Source organism: Dermacentor albipictus, chromosome 8, assembly GCF_038994185.2.
Source record: "Dermacentor albipictus isolate Rhodes 1998 colony chromosome 8, USDA_Dalb.pri_finalv2, whole genome shotgun sequence".
Taxonomy (NCBI): domain Eukaryota; kingdom Metazoa; phylum Arthropoda; class Arachnida; order Ixodida; family Ixodidae; genus Dermacentor; species Dermacentor albipictus.
The window spans coordinates 107,251,790-107,270,709 of record NC_091828.1 but is presented as its reverse complement, the minus strand read 5'-3'; the positions used below and the strand labels follow the sequence as shown (position 1 = coordinate 107,270,709).

The 18,920-nt window shown below is 46.2% G+C and overlaps 1 protein-coding gene across 1 annotated transcript in view; it reads right to left on the bottom strand.

The window, feature by feature from the left end:
* The window catches only part of Pex23 (peroxin 23), a 68,216-nt gene that overhangs the window by 39,565 nt on the left and 9,731 nt on the right, over window positions 1-18,920 (bottom strand). The window contains exons 7-17 of the mRNA XM_070523966.1: window positions 17,811-17,911; window positions 16,030-16,149; window positions 14,504-14,803; window positions 13,236-13,303; window positions 10,640-10,776; window positions 9,913-10,040; window positions 8,436-8,597; window positions 7,864-8,010; window positions 6,437-6,594; window positions 3,959-4,089; window positions 2,944-3,143 (exon numbers count right to left, since the gene is read on the bottom strand). Of these exons, the coding sequence (XP_070380067.1) occupies window positions 2,944-3,143; window positions 3,959-4,089; window positions 6,437-6,594; window positions 7,864-8,010; window positions 8,436-8,597; window positions 9,913-10,040; window positions 10,640-10,776; window positions 13,236-13,303; window positions 14,504-14,803; window positions 16,030-16,149; window positions 17,811-17,911 (1,652 nt within the window). The remainder of the gene's footprint in view (window positions 1-2,943; window positions 3,144-3,958; window positions 4,090-6,436; window positions 6,595-7,863; window positions 8,011-8,435; window positions 8,598-9,912; window positions 10,041-10,639; window positions 10,777-13,235; window positions 13,304-14,503; window positions 14,804-16,029; window positions 16,150-17,810; window positions 17,912-18,920) is intronic.

The window sequence follows — 18,920 nt, the reverse complement described above, 5'->3', positions numbered from 1 at the left end:
CCTCTTTGATTCTCAGAAAATCAACAATACCCTCCATGGGCAGATAAGATAAACGCTTTCCCAAGAGTGCTTTCCCAGTTGTGTTTGGAAGTTCCAATGAGTGATTCCACACATTTTTTTTCAACAGTCGTGTTTGCAATTACCAATGAGTGATTTCACGCATTTTGATGAATGTTCAAAAGATGTTTATTCAACAGCACTAAGAAAGACCTGGTGATTAGTGACATATGTTTCAAGCAGCCAATGCACTTTCCTTGTGGCCTCTATCCCTGCATATGGCATGTGACAATATGTGCCATGTGTAGACCCAGCAAGCTGCCAACGGGCCCTCAAAGTTGGCGGGAGACCCACTGTTGGCCCATGAGAGGCACCAATTACACTTTCATTTTTTTGACATATAGACAACTTCGACTCTACAGCAAAGCTGTTAAGGGGAGTTCGGCAACGGTTCTTGCACATCATTCAAGACCAGCGTGCGATGGCGTGGTTGATACGATGAAACCCTAATTATGTGACGATGATTATATGACGCTATGCAGCGCATCTGCAAACGTAGGCACAGGAGCATCTGCAGCTTCGTCCTTGTCTGAATAGTGTCAGCCAGTAGTGTCGACATAAGGCAATGCCCCCTCACATGTCTGCTCTCGTGCAACGACCCAAGCGAAACCAGAGACCCAAGTGACAGACGCACGAGAGGGCTTGTACGCTCACACGTAAACGGTAAGCTCCTAATTGCGTGTGTGAACACACGTATCCGACACGATCTGTGTGCACTCCAGCAGCTAATCGGTTCAATCTAGCCACATGCTTTCACGCTTTCCATGCACGACGGGACAGTATTTTCAGTTGATCCCTTTCAGAGATAGTGTTGCTTTCGTGAGACTCGACACTGGACGGCTGACAGCATTCTTGGCCGCACAGTGCAGAGGTGTAAGCTTTGCACAACAGCAAAAATGGTGTCGGCCATACACACGGACGGATCTGGCGACGAGAGAAGGTGCTGCTGAGAGAACGCAAGGGGAGAGCAACTGCTGAGGCTCACACACCTGCCACTGGGTTAGCATTGGTCGTCGTACAAGACGGGGCTTGCATAATCGCTCAATGTATAATCAAAGCTTTTGATGATGGTGGTGGTAATGAGGAGGATGATTGGAGTTCATTAGCGCAAGGGCCAGACGTGGCCAACGAGTGCCAAGGCTATAAGAGACTGCCATTGGTAAATGAATAACGAATATCGAGATATGGCTGAAACACGGCTGCACAGAAGCCTAAAAAATATTTGTTGGAGAGTGGGCAAATATATTCGTAATAAAACCAGACAATGATGCATGACATATGCTCTGCAGAAACAACGCACTACGAAGAGGTGATGTACTAAAATATCTCCCTACAAGTGGCACTGCTGCCTCAACAAGGCCCTTAAGCACAAGGGCCTGGACCCATGTGCCATAGATGTCTTGTACTATCGCAGCATCCGCTTGTCGTGAGAGGATGTCTTTAATACATTGGTTCTATGGGGAGTTTGTCGGGACTGCACAAATTCGTTGTAAAATCTGGGATGTTGCAAAATAGGCGGACGCATAACTGGGGTTTCCACTGTGTCAAATGCAAATGCAATGCAACGCGTGTCAAAGTGCCAAATTTGCTTTGAAACGTAATGATCAATTATAAAATAAAATGTACCTTGCATATATCTAATCCAAATAGACAGCAACTTTTATGCAGAGTAGGTTTAGCCAGTAATCCGTAATTTTTGCTCCTCAAATCACGTTATACTGGCTCCACGTTGGAGGTCGGCTACGTACAGTTTGTACGGCTGCTGTGGTGAGAGCCGATGCCATGGTGCTGCAATGCAGCCTGCCTAAGAGCAATCACTGAGAGCAGTCAGCCATAACCAAGCCCGAATGCAGCAGCAGTTTTATTTTTTTTTTTCTGCCAACATTAGCATGTGCGCTCATATCGAATATACAACATGACAAAGTCAGTTTTGTGTCACATGAGACTTCATTACAACATGGTTCGATTCTATAAGCATGAGCTGTCATCTCAAGCTGTAGCAAACTGCACGCACAAAACAATAAAACTTGCATTATGCACGTGATACAGTTAGTTGACTGGCGTTAATCTGACCCCTGCGGGAGAGCGAGATTTGGTCTAATTATTCGAAAGGTTGAATGACCAAATGGCGGCAAAATGACCGAATTAAAATCTTCTTCATTGCTTGATGTATTCTGTAATGTCTTTTTGCTTGTTGCTCCTGAAGTACGACTCAAACAGCATGTGGTAAAGAACACCAACATATTAAACATTGCCTCAGTGTGACATTACACGAAAAAAGCGGGAACGGATGGCTTCACAGAAAAACGGCCAATAAAGGATAAAAATAAAACAGCTTCGCGCCTAGGGAAGCAGCAGCCCCATCTGCTGAATTTCTTGTGGATTGGATTCTGGGGTTTTACGTGCCAAAACTCTGATCTGATTATGAGGCACACCGTAGTGGGTGACTCCGGGTTAATGTTGATCACCAGGGGATCTTTAACCTGCCTCCAATGCATCGGAAATGGGCGTTTTCGAATGTCACCCCCATCTCAATGCAGCCACCTACGGCCGGGATTTGATACCGCGACTTCGTGCTTAGCAGGGCAACATCATAGCCGCTAAGCCACCGCGGCGGGTAATTTCTTGTATTTTCAAGCTTTTGGGACCTGCTGCGCACATGAGGAGGTGTCTGTGGAGGTCGAATTAACCAATGCAGCACACTTTCATGCTTGAACTAAACGAATTTTTATTCCCTAGCAATGTATGCTTGCTCACTGGCGCTTTCCATTGCATTAAGATTAAGCGAAAAGTCGAACTGACCAAGGTTGCATAAATGGAAGTCGAGTGTACAGCACACACGCCAGACAGCCAACCGATTGCAAAACCAAGACCTCATCAACTCACCCAGTGCCAGTGGACAGAGTCGAGCTTGGTGCCGTCCTTGGTGCACTCAACTAGTCCCGAGGCATCGCTCCACATGTAACGGTCGGTGAGCAGGCCCCGGGGAGCGAACCCGGAGATGGGGTTCCAGCGCTGGTTCTCGTAGATGTACACGCACTTCATGTCCGACATGGGCCCCACCCGCACGTTGTGGCCCGTCAAACCTGCATCGCGACAGCAGCGAAAATCTAAGGTGCCAATCGCAGGGATTCTCAGACTGACAGCTGATGTGACGCCGTGCAGGAGTGAGCCAAGAAAGGAAATACTGTAGCTAGCGCAGACCAAGGCATTAAGTATGAAAGTGATAGCTTGCATGACTCTAGAGGCCTGCTGCAATGAATCTCGTACTTCAAATGGAACGTTGTCATATATCTCAAAGTATACAAGGTGCTTTTCAGGGATAACGACAGTGACAGAGGGGTTATTTTGCCTGAGGAACACTAGCTTTTTATTCAGCTCATTCAATAACATAATTGGTAGTTTCCTTAATCTTCAGATTAAGAAGTTTGTAAAATATCCAACAACATATCGCTAATAAATGGCATTTCGCTTTAAGGTCCACATATGTGTTACTTAGAAAATTGAAATCGTCGCGCTTCGGAAGAATGCAAGGCAACCAAAAGGTTAATGATACCAAAATGGACGTGGACGCTGAAAAGGATTTGAGTGCATGGTGAGCCATACGCAGCTACCCTAAAGGGTCCCAATCAGACGTACTGTTAAAATTACAAAAATTAGATTCCGGTGTTTTACATGGTAAAATCAAGATATGATAATGAGGCATGCCGTAGTGGGGGACTCCGGATCAATTTATACCACCAGGGGGTTCCTTAGCGTGCACCCAATCTACAGTACACGAGCGTTTGTGCATTTCGCCCCCACTGAAATGCGGCCGCCGCGGCCGGGATTTGATACCGCATCTTTGAGGCTTAGCAGCACAACGCCAAAGCCACTGCGCCACCAGGGCAGGTAGACGTACCCTTGAAGACACCTCCTCCGTAACCTCCCGTGTAGGCCCATGCCGTCTTGTTGTTGCCCAATGCCCACGTGATACCGGCAGGGCACGACTCGACCGTCTGGAAGTGGCCACCACCCAGGTGACGCCAGCAGCTGATTCGTGAAAGAGAACAAAACATAAAGGGAATCTCAGAGTTCCAAAAAAAAAGGAAAGAAAAATAGCATCTATTACAGTCGACTTCTGTTAATTCCATCCTGACGGAACTAACGAAACTGGTCGAATTATCCGGCGGGTCAAATTAAATAAAAGGCAGAAAAAGTGCTGAAACGTGCCGCTGATTCCCTTGGCAATGTTTGCCGTTAAAATTAGCCTTGCCACGACACAGCCTTGTTATGCGGTGAAGCATACCAAGTGGGGAAAGGTGCCGCTGTTACGGGACACAGCACGTGTTCCTTAACTTACACCCGCACATGCGCCATCTACCGTCACAGTACAAGCACCGAAACGCCTAAGTTAACTGGCAGGCCTTGAGTGTTTTAGATAAACCCCCGCTCATTTGTTGACTTTAATCGTCTCCTTGACTTCCTGAATTTTCATTTTACCGCCTTCCTTTTCGGTAGGTTTCCCAAAACACAAATGGCTTTGCTCCGCGATTTGCCATTGGTTTGGCGCTTCCTCCGTAGTGGCGCCATCTGCTCGGCTCATTGAGGTACCTGCACCTTGTTGGCTCTGGACAGCCTCTGTAATTTCGACGAGTGACAAAAAGGGCACTACGCAGTAGCATGGCCGATCCCTGTTTGTGGACGTCTCAGACCTGCGGCTAAGGCATTCCGAGCTTCAGCAACGCAGACTTCGCGTCTAATCTTTGCGCGTGGCATCCTTGGACTCTTGCCTAAGCATTTAGTGCATCGGTGCCTTCGACTGCGCGACCAAGGACATTGCACACCAACTCTATTATCATACCATCACGATATCTCGTAACAATATCTATCATACCACCCCTTCATACAGAGAACCCTATCATGAGCTCTGTTCACTAGGCCCCTTGGGCTGGCACAAATGGTAAGGCATCAGACAAAAGTACAAGCTGGAAAGCAACTAGCACCTGCAGCGCTGCCTATCTAACAATGACGCTCTGATCCTAAGCTCCACAGCAAGTGTCAAGGAAAGATGATTCGGAAGGCTGCAGAGAGCCTTCATTAAGTAACATGGTCGGTTCTACCAAAAGAAAAGAATGCCTCACTGATTGCACTGAAGACTGCTATCAATGAGGCAGCCTGCAGGTACAACACTGGGACCTTAAGCCCACACAGATCTCTGCACCTCACTTCGTTTGAAACCTAGGCACCATACTCTTTGAAGAGCAACAGTAAAGAATGCAACACACAGAAAAAAAGGGGAGGAGGTGGAACGAAGGCACATCAGACCAGAGGTCACGTGTCCAAGAAGCCGTACATCACAAGACGCACCAAAAGCTACAAATTTGGTGCCTTTTATTGAACTGAAGAAAAAGTGAAACTCTGTGATCCGTTTTCTTAAAACTCTTCCTTTCTTTTCTGCCGAGTTTCTAGAGCTGATTTCATTGTTACTGTTTAGCCTATTTTGACTGTTTCTTTTGTCGCATTCCTTGGGCTACAGTCCAGATCGTAACACTCTTACTTTTTTTATCATGACATATTATAAACTTAGGATGTGGCTAAAGGTGCTTGATGTGAATGTAACATAAAAAATAACAATCTAAAAATATTGTGTGGTGAATGAAAGAAGCAAGAATGTCACAACCTTCAGCACGTATTTCACTGTGCACTCAATACTCAACGAGCCTTCCATTGTGTTATTTAAGCTGCCGAGGACCTCCAGAGTGTTCAAAGAAGAAAAATTCTGCTGAATAAAATTTTCTCATGGTATAACTCAAAAATTCATATTGAAACATCACAGAAACATTTGAAACATTTCTGCCATTTCTATCAAAATTCTTAAAGAAATAAGGAAGTTGATACTGAAGTAAAACAAGTTGGACGGTAGATGGAAATATGTTTGCTTTCGGTGTTAGTATGTCATCGTGAGGCGAGTTCCCTCCTTTCGTTGTCTTTCACAATGTTTTACATCCAGCATAATACTTCAAGTGGCTGGATGTGTGCTTTCTAAGTATGCTAGACATGAAATAGTTCATGTTCCATATCTAACATTACTGTGAGAGAGTTTTCTCACATGTAAACACTTCTGTAACATGATTTCTGTAAACATTTCGGAAACATTCCTGTAAACATGATTAAACTTGCTGAAGTCCTGAAAATTCACGATCCGTTCTGCAGCAGTGTGTTTTTAATGATTCTTAAGATGCGAAAGACGTGGAGAAACTATGTCTTCAATATACAGGATAAACTGGCACCTGAGGAGGATGTGGCAATCAAGGAGCACAAAGAGGAATACGGCAAGGAAATGAGGGGTGGACCTTGCGCTAACAGGTACAAATAAAGCGTTCGAGACTATACCCACATGTCTGTCATGGCCATGTCGTCGATGGGCGACTTGGGCTCGCCATCTTCGCGGACAAACACGTGACCTCGTTCCGTGACTCCCCAGGCAGCGCCAGCGTGGACTGCATTGTCAGTCATGCCTCGCATTCCGAAAGCCACCAGGTTCAGCGTCGCAATCTGTGATGGTGACAAGGGACGATGTGAGAACCAGATTTAGAAAATTTGCTGAATGCTGGTCCCAAATTGACCCCACAACATGCCAAATGCTTACTTTTTGCCTTGTCCCTCGTCCACATTGCCACGAGGAGTTATTCAATCTAGCATTTAACGAGTCAACTCGGCATGACATAGGCTGCGCCTACTCATAATTTTGACGCATAAACAAAAAATATGCAATGCCTCTTGTCATTATATTTGTTAGTTAATAAATATAAAGATAATATAGATAGTATAGATAATAACAAAGATAAAGATAACAAAAATAAGATAACAAACTATCTTTGTTTGTTAATTGACTTTTCGGTCGTCCTATTGGTTGTGAAAATGTCCGTAAAGTCAGGCAGTCCAAAACAACGAATGCATTGCCTTTCACTACCCCCCAAGGGCTTAAATCACCACAGGCACATCCGCAACAGCTCTGAAGGCCTACCAGTACACTTACTAGGAGTATGAGCGCTGGTGCTGTGACAGGATAAGGTGGGTGCCCACATGCATAATTAAAGAATACACACAGCGCCCTGTGACAGTGGACCGTTCCCGCTCATAGGATGCTGATGCTGCTGGCAAAGCTGACTTTCAGGAAGCATTGTGCAAAATTTGACCCTTGCCCTACTTTCCAATCTTCAAAGCCATCGGCGAGGATGACAAAGGCAGAGTCGGCGCCATTGTGGACAGTGGCGAATTCAATAAAAAAAGTCGCGCCAAACAGCAAGAAGCTTGGCAGCAAACGTCAAAGCAGCTATGCCTAGCGTTGCCACAGTGGTAGCTACACCTGCTACCGTATTGGTGTGCAAGCGCACTGGTTCGATGCTGCAAGGTAATAAAAATGGTGGCAATGTTGGTTTGGATAATTGCCGTTTCGGACCTGTGTCCATGGCAAAAAGTCCGGAAAATCACACGGTGGAAGGTTTCAGCGTCCGAAATTTCAGACGTCCTTATGCATTCGCTCTATGGAGCATGCGGTGGTGGCGCGAAATCGTTCGAATTATCGAGCATGTCCAGAAAATCTGGCATTGACTGTATAGGCCTTCCAGGTATGATATTTCTAAGAAAAAATTGCTAAATAAATGCAGGTAAAAATCTGCACTCTTCATCCATGTTTCTCATGGCATTAAGGGGTTAACACATAGAATAAATGCCACAATGCTCATAGTAATAGAAGGCGTTTAGATAGGATGGCAAGGAGCAGAGCTTCTCTTCAGGTAGAGTGTAGAAGTCGATACAGACCCAGTCTTCGAGTTCGTCGTCAGAGCCGAATGCCAGCTTTATGCAGGAACGCTTCTCATTCAGGGTCTGCGTGTAGATCCCCAGCAGACGACGTTCCCGATTTGACAGGTCGCAAGCAGCTGTCACTTCGGCCAGATTCAACGCCATCTGACAGAAAAACAAACAACGCGAAAAAAATGGTAAAGGTGGCAGAAGCAATCAGTGCCTCTCAGAGTCACCATTCAAAAGGACTCAACGACTTTTTGTCCACCAGAGATTTAACAGCCCTAGGAGCCTGACCCTGATTCTAGTGACGTGTTACAACTCATTCCTCACGACATTTCCTTTCCGTAACATGTTATCATTTACTTCTCACAACATGTTGCGACTCTTTTCTCATGACACTATAACTCACTCGTGACACAGCCTGCTTCTCACAACCTGTTATACTTTGCTTCTCATAACCTTTCACGACTTGCTTCTCATGGCCTGTCATAAACTTGATTTTCATTCTCTGACATACCTTGCCTTTCACGACAGGTTAACACTGGTTTCGCTAACCAACGACGGCTTTGTGTCTACACTGTCCTTACCCTCCTGTCAGAACCAGCGTGGTGGTAGAGCAGCCTCAAGATGGCCAGGTCACAGGCTTCCCCTTCCGAGCCAAGCCGTTCCAGCTCGAGCCGACAGCGCACCCACTGGCAGGGGTGTGAGTCCCGCCACAGCTGTGCAGTTGCACACTTGACCCACGTAGACTGTGCAAAGGAGCAGTGAAACGGACTTTTTTATTTCCATCTCTAACCGTACGAAAGAAGAGAGTGACCACAGAGTAGATGGCTGCATGAAAGGGCCTGAAAATCCCGTTACCTATTTGCATGATTTTAATGGGCACCTTAACATTTTGTTTAAGAACAATAGGTTTGAAAATTGCCTGAGTTTGAAATTGCCTACAATTGAATACAAAACTAGAACCGCTATGGTGATTCTTGTAGCCACTTCCCCGACATGGCTATGCTGGAGTTTCTGCCACATCACTGCTTCTCCCAGCAAGGCGCCGCTTTCGCAGCTGTGCACCGCGCCTTTTTGGCCTCAACATGAGCAGCCGATAAGAGGGCTCTGGGGTTAGCTTGGTTGGCATCTCACCTGGCGGAGAGATAGATATAAGCATAGCTTGGGGCATCTCACCTGGCGGAGAGATAGATGACCTCGCAAGAGACTAACAAGGCATGCTGTGCGGTTCACGAATCATCAAGCCGCACCTGCAGCTGCTGCTTTCTTTTAGCACTGTTCTATTGCGCTGCATTTTACACCCGCTACTAATTTAGAGACACAATAAACAAGCTTATTGCACACTATGTCGGGACTCGTGACTTCATAATTCCACACCATGTCTGCTGCCTTGGCAACAGCCTGCCATCAGAGCAAGAAACATCTGCATGCAAGATGGCGATGCCAGCTTTCATGTAAGCTGGCAACATGGGAATGGAGGTGCCTCGGTGCTTTCATTACAACAGCTCACTTAAGAAAGTCATTTTACATTACAGGCTTGCGATAAAGAGTCGCATCATGCATCTGTGACGCTCTGGAGACCTGCACGCATTGCAGGATGAACTGGTGGAGTCGTTAGTCGAGGCATGGCCCACCAACTCGATCACTACGGTTACGGAGCAATTTGAGAAACACGAGACACCGAACACGGTAAACCACACGGAGAACATATAGGTCACTTTAACAGGGCTCGGTGACAGGGACAATGACAGTGACATTCAGCGTCAACAAATTTACATTCTGTGAAAGTAAACTCTCCAGGTTTCATCTTGTCCCGATTGCAAAAGATGGAGGCACGCTGCTTTCCTGCTGGTCATAAAGCCGGGTTTGTGTTGGATGTGGCCGCACCTTACTGTTCTTAGACTGAAGCCACAAAAACTGGGTGTGCATTAGCTTCGACAACACATTATAATCGGCTGAATACGGTACTCTCTTTCGCACCATTTTCTCTCAGTGCCATTCACAAGGACTGCTACAGAGAAATGCAAACCACCACAATCTTATCGAGCGATGTGACGTCACCTTCTCAATAGCGGAATCGTAGTCGTAGTTTTCCGTCTCCTTTTCCCGACGGTCTCGGAGGCGACGCAGCACGAGCTTCCGCCACTCAGCATTTTCCAAGTGTCGAACAGCGCCATCAACTGTTGAACCTGCACAGCGTAAAGAATTGCACAGCCAATTTATTGAACTCCAACAGGTCATTTTGCTGCCCAGACTGTATACACAGCTACCGTTACACTACTTAAAACAGCTACTGAATGATACACTGAGCAAATAAACATTTGTTTCCATACAGGGATACCAAGCCCTTATCCACCAATGTTGTCAGCAGTCCTCCTTAAATTATTGCACTAAAACATCATTCAAAACAAGCATCAAAATGGCTCAAATATTTTTGTGAAATAAAAATGTCACACATGGTCTGCTAAAAAAAAACTGTTGCCTACAAAACGCCAATATTTATCGCTAAAGCAGGCTAAAATCTGCCAGATCTGGCAAAAAATCTGCTAATATGGTCACAATGCAGCTGTACAGCTGTCAGGTTGAACCCGTTCAACAGAGCACCCTGGGAAATCAATGGTACAGGCTAAATTTGCAGTGCCAGCGGTTAGAATCACTGAAAACCAGGGTTGCTTGTCTTTACAACAGATTATGCACGCATATGTTAAAGAGACTCAGAATCCATTAGATGTAGCAGAGAATCTGCTAAAACGACCAAGACTTCCATTGCAACACGTCCTCCACATACCCGTCAGACTGAACCAGTTAGGCAGGGCGCTGGGAAAGTCAATCGTGCAGGCGGTACCACTGACCCAAGACCACGTGACGGAGCTGACTGCGTCGTGGACAGCAAGGGTCGGCCATTCGTCGGGATAAGTGGAACTCCTTAATAAAAAGAAAAGTGGGCCCACAATGAAGCACTTCACAGGGCACCAACACCTTTTGAACACGGTAAGAAAATGTTCCCCATCTGTACTGTAGACGATGCTGCCGTGGACTTGCGAGCCAAGTAAAGTAGACTCCCATTGATTCAACTCCTGTTAATTCAATTTTGCACTTTATTCAATCCCAACTGGATGTCCCAGTCAGCTCCCGTACATTTTTAGGTGTCGAAGACTTTCCATTATTTGTATCCTGAAATGGGCCTGCACACAATTTGAACATGACCAACGAGCACACATGCACCACCAGACTGAAATGATGCCCCCAATCAAACTGCAAGTCGGTGACCCCAATGGCTGCAGCCATTGGGGTCACCGACTTGTAGATTTAGTAGCACTGAAGGACAGCGAACGCATCGAAAATGTGTTGGTCTCAACTGAAAATGCTGCTTTTCTGTCCTGGCAGCCTTCTAGAAAGCTGACTGTATTATTTCATTGCATGCAGGTAGGAGGCCTCAATTTCATGTACAGTCGAACTCCATTATAATAATGTCGCATTCGTCAGGGAAATACCTCCGTTATATCCGTCATTCGCTATAAGCATGTATTCTTTACACGCTAAAATAGGTGAGGCGCAGTTTAGACTAACTCTGTTATATCTTACAATTCGTTATACAGTCGCTGACCGATTTTCCGGACTCCAAAAATTCGGACATGCCCGATTATTCGGTCAGCTTCGCGGCACCGCCATTCTCCCCATAGACCATAATGTATAACAACTGCCGAAAGTTCGGACACCTTGCAACCTTTCGTCTGATTTTTCGGACACTCCTTGAGCCAACTCAGTCGAGAGCACCATGCACCGACCCTGACCGGTGCATGCATGGAGGTGTGGGTGCATGCTTCGAGTTGCTGAACGCCATTTTTGTTTTGAGCGGAGCTTCCTTGCTGCCCCACGAAGTGGCGCTACTGGAAATCCCCGCTCATCATCATCGTTTCTGCCTGGTTCGATGGAGTGGCTGTGCAGCAGTTTCGGTTTCGGCTTAGTAAGCCATATCAAGACAATCCAGCAGCTGATTTGTTTCTTCACGCACGACGCTGCGAGCAGGCCACGTTTTTTCGTTTGTGTGACTGGTGTCGGCACGGTGGTGTTTGCTTTGTGTGCTGTGTCGAGGTTTCGATGATCCAACGCTGCATACGGAAACATCGCGTCAAGTCTCTAATGGTGCCGACAGTGCCCGCGCAGACTGCGCTGGGGAATGCCGGCAAGCGGGTGCCGGGAGGCTAGGATTTGTCGCCTTCCGATGTGCACGCTACTGACGCCAAAAATGTTCTGCCGAGACCTGTGCAGTGGTTCCGGACACCGTCTCATTTGACAGTTTCACAGGTGCTCACGCTGCTGTACTGACATGCGCAGAACTCGGTGATGGCGAGATCATTCGTCAGGTTTCTGCTGCAACGCCGGACGATGACTCTTGAGTCGGAAGGTGACGCACCATGTGCTACGCTGCCGTTGCATGCGGAGCGTGTACAAGCAGTGACTGTGCTTTCAGCCGCCTATAGTGACCGTATGACCCACTCCGAGATTCAGGCATATCTGATTGCGCATAAACGGAACAGTGTGCAACGGCGCATTCACAATTTCTTCAAGCCTACTGCCGAGCCCGAATAAGTGCGTGGAAATAAAGGATTTCATTTTTTTTTTCTTAATCTGCTTTTTCGGACACCTGTTTATTCGGACATTTCCACAGTCCCCGTGAGGTCCGAATAAATGGTCGGCGACTGAATCTGCTTTCGTTATATATATCTATGTTTGGCTGTAACAGAGTGCTTGCTCTCTCATGCGGATTTCAGAACCCCTGCTCTTCTTCCGTCTGAGGCAACGTCAGGGAATACATTCCATCAAGCGTGACGACCCACAGATGCCAGCCATTGAGCACATGTATTCATTCGTATTTTCTACGAAACAGGGAAATGGCTGTTGTAAGTGCACCCCAACTGTCCTGTCAGCATTCCTTTGTTACCCTCAGGCACCTTTGCTAGATGCAAGCCTCTGAGAGCTACCTACAAGCACCGTGGAAAGAAGAAAGGAAAGTAGGAACGGCCAAACCATTTCTATCACGACTGCCCCGGCTGAGGGGAAGGATGAGCGGAGGGGCGACGCGGAAAGCAAACGTTGCATTCTTTCTGTTTTCGTTCAGAATAGATCACAACGTTAAACCCCATGAATCAATCCATGAATCTCAAAAATTGTCGTGATTGACTCGCAAGCCAGTGAAAGCCATGCCATTCGATTCGACGGCTGTCAAACTTTTTGTTTTGTTGCCTCCAATGCCGTTCTTCATTTCACAAGCGCAATTAATCTCTCCCAACTAGACAACTTCATTCTTGCAAGCTCATTATCTTTCATTTCTATTTCGTCACTGCAATGTGACTGTGCCGAGCACATTGTAATGCACTTACATGCAGGGTGAGAGCTCGCCAAATGCCGAGTGTGCAAAGTTATGCATTGGAGATGAGCCTACGGATTCCTGCAAAGAAAATAAACAAGAAATAAGCAAACACCAGCGATTCCTCGAGATTCTATTTCTCAACGCACTTTTTTCAAGACTGTCTATAAAGCCCATAGACCCTCTAAGACAGTGTACACTGTTACATCGTACAAGTTTACGCAGTGATCTAAGTCTGTAGGCCAGTGTGTAAATTTATGGTCTGACACTTACGGTTTAGTTGCGTCTGCACAGCAAAAATTCAGTAGACATCACTGATTGTTCAATGATTCCATTTCTCAATGCAATTTCACATGATTGCCAACACAGTCCACGGACTATCCAAGTCAGTATAGATTGTGCAAGTTTTCACATGGATCCAAATCCTTAGACCCGTCTACAAATTTACGGTCCTGCGCTTACAGCCAGCTGTTGAGTCTGCACAAAAAAGTCCAGAAGGCTACAGCAATTCCTCTGGCTCTGAATTTCCTCAATGGTGGACTGCAATCAAGAACGACTTGTTCATTGCAATCCACGTAGCATTGGCCTCGCCCACTACAGTAATACTGCCGTGACTTCCGAGACACCCGGGCAAGTGCACTGCTCTCAGAGTGTGTCTGGGACGCGAAGCACCACACAAGTTGCCAACTGCCAAGGTTGCGTGACAGCACGACAGTTAGTTATTGCTTGGCTTCCAACTGTACATTGTCACAAAGGCACGAGTTAGAATCATAGCAATGGCATCGGCTGCTAAGCTTTGTTTTGCTAGGCAACACTTTTGAAAGACTGTGACATGATGTTACATACTGTTACCCGCGCATATTGCTGATGATCGGCAGCAGCCTGCAACCGCCCCCTCAAACCTTTCAATCTCCAAATTATGGAGTGCCCTCCTGAACTCCTAGCCAAAGCAAAGAATCATGCTCTGGCCAATCGAGGCCCATTTCAGGATTGAAATGACGTAAGTTTGGGCCCATAGAAATGCATTGGCGCCAGCAAGGACCTCTGGTTGGGATCGAAGTAGACAAAAAACTGAATTAACCAGGGTAGAATTAACGGAGGACTAGTTTACTGGATGTAACGAAGGTATTTTCATGTCGGATGGAACTTCGTTACAAAGCGAGTCGAGTGCACTCCTTTTAGCCAACATTTTCTATTCCATCGTCCACTGCTCGGTTATTACAACAGCGAGGAGGCCCGGCTGCTGCACATTCGTGCTCCGCGGCATCCTTCGTCACTCGCCTGGTGTCTTGCAGCCACGGTGTCGCTGCACGGAGACCCCGAGCGCGAGCTGTGGCGAGACATCTTCTTCCGATCCGGTGTCGGCGGCGGATCGTCACCGCTTTCCGCCACCACCGCAGCGTACGAGGGCGTGGCCAGCCGAAGGCTGCCCAGGGACGTCAGCGAGCTCACGCTCGCAGTCCGGCTCGGAGCGTTCCCAAAGGGCACGACAATCTCCTTCCACTCCCGGCCGCTGGCCTCCTCGAGCGTGACGCCGGTGCGCAGGCACAGCTGGCGGTCGTCGCGTGTGATGCCCCACACCTGAAGAAATAGCGATGCGTTTAATAAAATAAAAAGTACATCAAAGAGCAACACTAATTTAGTTTACGCTGATAATGTCTTCTTTCAAAACTGTATTGTCATTAATTTCACAGCATTATGCTGATTAGCTCAAACAAAAAACAAAGGTCACAGCTTTGTTTTTGAGTTTTCCACTGAAACCACAGTACAGGTACGACAGTGGAACGCCTTGAATTTTTAAGCACAGTAGAATCTCGCTAAATGGAACCTCAAAGGATTGGATAAATATGATCTGATTAAGAGGAGTTCAGTTTACTCAGCGTGATGTGCAGAGATGCAGCGCTATATATGTTGTACGTCCTCTTAGCCCTTTTAGATATGTTAAGCACAAAGAAATCAAAAGTGAGTGTAGCAGCTAGTTTGGCCAGCTATTCGGATGCAGTCATTGACTACTGGATTGACTATAGGCACCGCTGGATTCAGTTTCGTAGAGGCACCGGTCGCATATTAAGACAGAACATGGCTCAGTGGCCCAAAAACGCATGCTCATGCGGAGGGACTCTAAATTATCGAGTGGCACACTGCAAGGCATCCAAAATTTTGTTTGTCTTAATTCTGCTCACCTATGGGCCAAATCGGGGTGCTGGGAAGAAGCCATCCAGGTATGTATGTGTGCATGCCATGCGTTAAAATACGATCAACTTTCTGCCTGCTCGATTCTCTGCCACCACTTTGTAACGATGGCTTTCTGTACAGGAGAGCGAAATATATTTTGCAAGAATGCATTTCGCATCCTGCCACTTCTTGAAAAAATGCTTTAGAGCTTACTTCTGTGGTCCCACTTACAGAGTTGAGAAAATTTTGGTTCCGATTATCGAAAGTTCTTTAGCATTACCCAAATACAAGAATAACCAAGTTAGAGGCTGCTGTTTTATTTAAAGGGACACACAGACGTTTTGAACATGAATATTGCTGATGGAAAGATTACGTCTTGTATTGACTGAAACAAGCACTGTTTTTCTCAGTAAACGAGGATTTATATTTTTAATTCTGAAAAATCAGGTGTTGACTGTATACTGTAGAAGGGCAATGTTCTCATACAGCCAACATAATTTTTTTATCAAGTTCCTTTTTGTGTACGTGCCATTTTCCCTCAAAGTATCCGAAGAGCCCCTCTGAAATGAAAGAACAGCACGAGAGTAACTTCAGCCGCCTGAAAATCGGAAGCCAAATACATCGCAACTCACCTGGTCATTGGGGCCAACACTGATCATGGCCATCGTGCCAATCATCTTCACCCAACCAGACCCCGTGACCGAGGCCCGACAGCCGAGGTCGTCGCAACGTATGCCCTTACGAAACCAGACCTGCAAGGGAGTCACGCATACATCCCAGTTGCGTGAAACTTGCCAATTCTTTGGCATGCCTGCCAAATAAATCTCTCACAGAAAAAGCCACAACAGTAATCAGCGAGAAGCAAGCCTGCTTGGAGGCTCTGCCTGCTGAAGTGCTCCCACTTCTAGTCCGGTGGCATATCTGGGGAATGGCACCAGATTGCACCAGTCGGATCTGTCACATGCGAGTGGTTCCCATCTTGCTCCAATTCGATTTTAGGTGTTACAAAACCCTCCCGAGTAAAAGCCAGCCCAAGCCGAACATTGGGCTACCATATTAACTTGTGCAAGGACCTTGCACCTCCACTTCGGAGTGCAAAAATATTAGGAGTTTCACTAAGCATAATGCACATACCCACACGCTGGTTAATTCTTACAAGCTGCTAGTAGATGGCACTAGCTACTGTCCTGCATATGATGGCATCTTCATCATCACTGCATCAGCACAGCACAGATCCACTGGGCTCCAACGGTTATCAGCTGTGCTGCGGTGCATTTAGCTGCATCACACTTTCACACGTATTCCGCTGGTGACGATAGGAAAGCACCTGACAATGCATAGTGTGGACTTCACAGAAGGGCGATCACGAGAAGACCCCCCCCCCGGGCACATGTAGAGGGCATAACTGCACAAAGTGTGGACATGGATTTTGCATGCGCGGCTTGCAGTTTCATTTGAGACTGTCGACAAGAGCTTCAAGGTGACGGGAACCTCAAACACTATAATGGCACCGAGGACAACCAGCTTTCAGAGAGCACCGATGAGGCAAGCTTGTCAAAAGACCAGGGCAGCGGAAACCATGAGGACGACTGAATAAAAGTGATCCTAGTCAGCCGCCAGCCTTATTCTGCATAACATTCCAAGCACAGTTGACGCTTCAGAGGGCAGCCATAAACCTGCCTCGTGCAAGACCCGCACCCTGTAAAAAACTCTTTATTTTAAGTGCAGGCCCTACACAAGCATAGTAGCTTCCCAGAGCACACTTGCCAACACTCCCGAGTTCCTCATGAAACTTACAAACTTGAGCTTGATTTACTATTTTACGAATGCCGAGTCAAGTTTTACAAAAAATAGCGCTCATAGAAAAGTTTCGCTAGACCGTCTCAGAACCTTCCATTGGAAGACATTTTATGGTGAAAGGACAAAAGCGGGGTACTTGCTTCAAGCAAGTTTATATAGACAAGTTCCTTGCAGGAAAAACCCCTAACAGCGAAGTTGCTGTGACATTGAAAACAATCTTTTGCTTGCTAGCATACTTGCTGAGCCAAGTTTGCTGTTGCTTTTGTGCTGCATCTTAACATAAATCTTATTAATAAAGTATGTAAGTAACCCTGAGAAGGTCTGCTTTCAGGACAAGCTCTAAAGAAATTGTGTGTACCAAGTTGCTAACCATATTACACAAACGTATCACAGAATCTAAATAACTCTCTTGTTTATGAAACATGCCATGCATACTTTATATTTCATTTTGTTTAGAAATGAGAAACTATTCTACATACAGGGGTAACTTTTTAAAAGAATATTTGTATTCGATTCAATTAGGAAATTTCGTTAATCGGGCGCCCTTACCGAAAACTAGGCTAACGGCAGGCTAACGGCAATAAGAGTGAACAAGCCAGGAGTGGCAACTGACCGTTCCATTTCTTCCAACGGCCCACACCATGTTCTGCCCCACAGCAACTTGCAACAACTTCTCTTCAGCATCGGGTGCAGCCACTTCTGTCCATTCAGTTCCTGCAACAACAGTTATCTTCAAGACTCTAGCACTCTTCTATGTTTAACTAATAGAATACTGAATACTAATAATACTAATACTAATACTAATACTAATAATAATACTAATAATAGAATACCTGATAAATACCGAGCATTGATGCCAAACTCTAAAACTCCTAGAAGGAATACAGTTGAACATCACTATACCAAACAGAAATATTTATTTATTTTTAGTGGCACAAGCATGGAGTGACACTCTTGTTTCTTGCACAGCACTTTGGTTCTCCTCCTGAGATGACCAAAGCCGAAATTCAAGATAAATCAGAAAAAAAAATAGAAAAAAATGGTAGCATAGTACAAAATTGATGGGTTTCATTATAGATATGATATCAGAGCATAAGTTTAGTTACATGCTGAGTTACTGAAGTGTCTGGAGTTATTAGAATTAATTATCAATCACTGACTACCACACACCAAAGCACTGGACTGTAGAGTTTATAGACCTGTCACGTGAGCACGACTCTGGCGAAATTCCTGAGAACAAGGAAGCAGAAAGCGGAAGTAATGACGTCACTAACGACATCAAGCACAAGAACATGACGTGATGTTTAACCGGCTAATTAAAGGAAAATGGCTGCTCAGCATAGACTGAACATTAGCCTAGCAGAGCGGATGTGACGTCACTCCCTCCTCTCTCGCTTCTCCTCTCCCAGCGTTCACTTGTTTGCTCGCTTGCTCGCAACACCTGCGCCCGCTCGTTACATGCTCTGACGGCAGCACCGGATAGCACACGTAAGGTGCACTTCGTACACCGTTCGCTAGGGGGCTATGCACAACCCCATGACACCCATTGCACTTCCTCCTTTCTCCTCGCCCTCCCTTGCTCCTTGCCCGCATATTGTGCCAGGGGAGAGACATTCACTTGCTTAACCTACAGAACACCCACACCAAGGTGCGAGTGCCACTAAGAGACACCAAAGTCGAAGATTAGCGTTGCCTACCATTTCTTTTTATTTGTTCATTCATA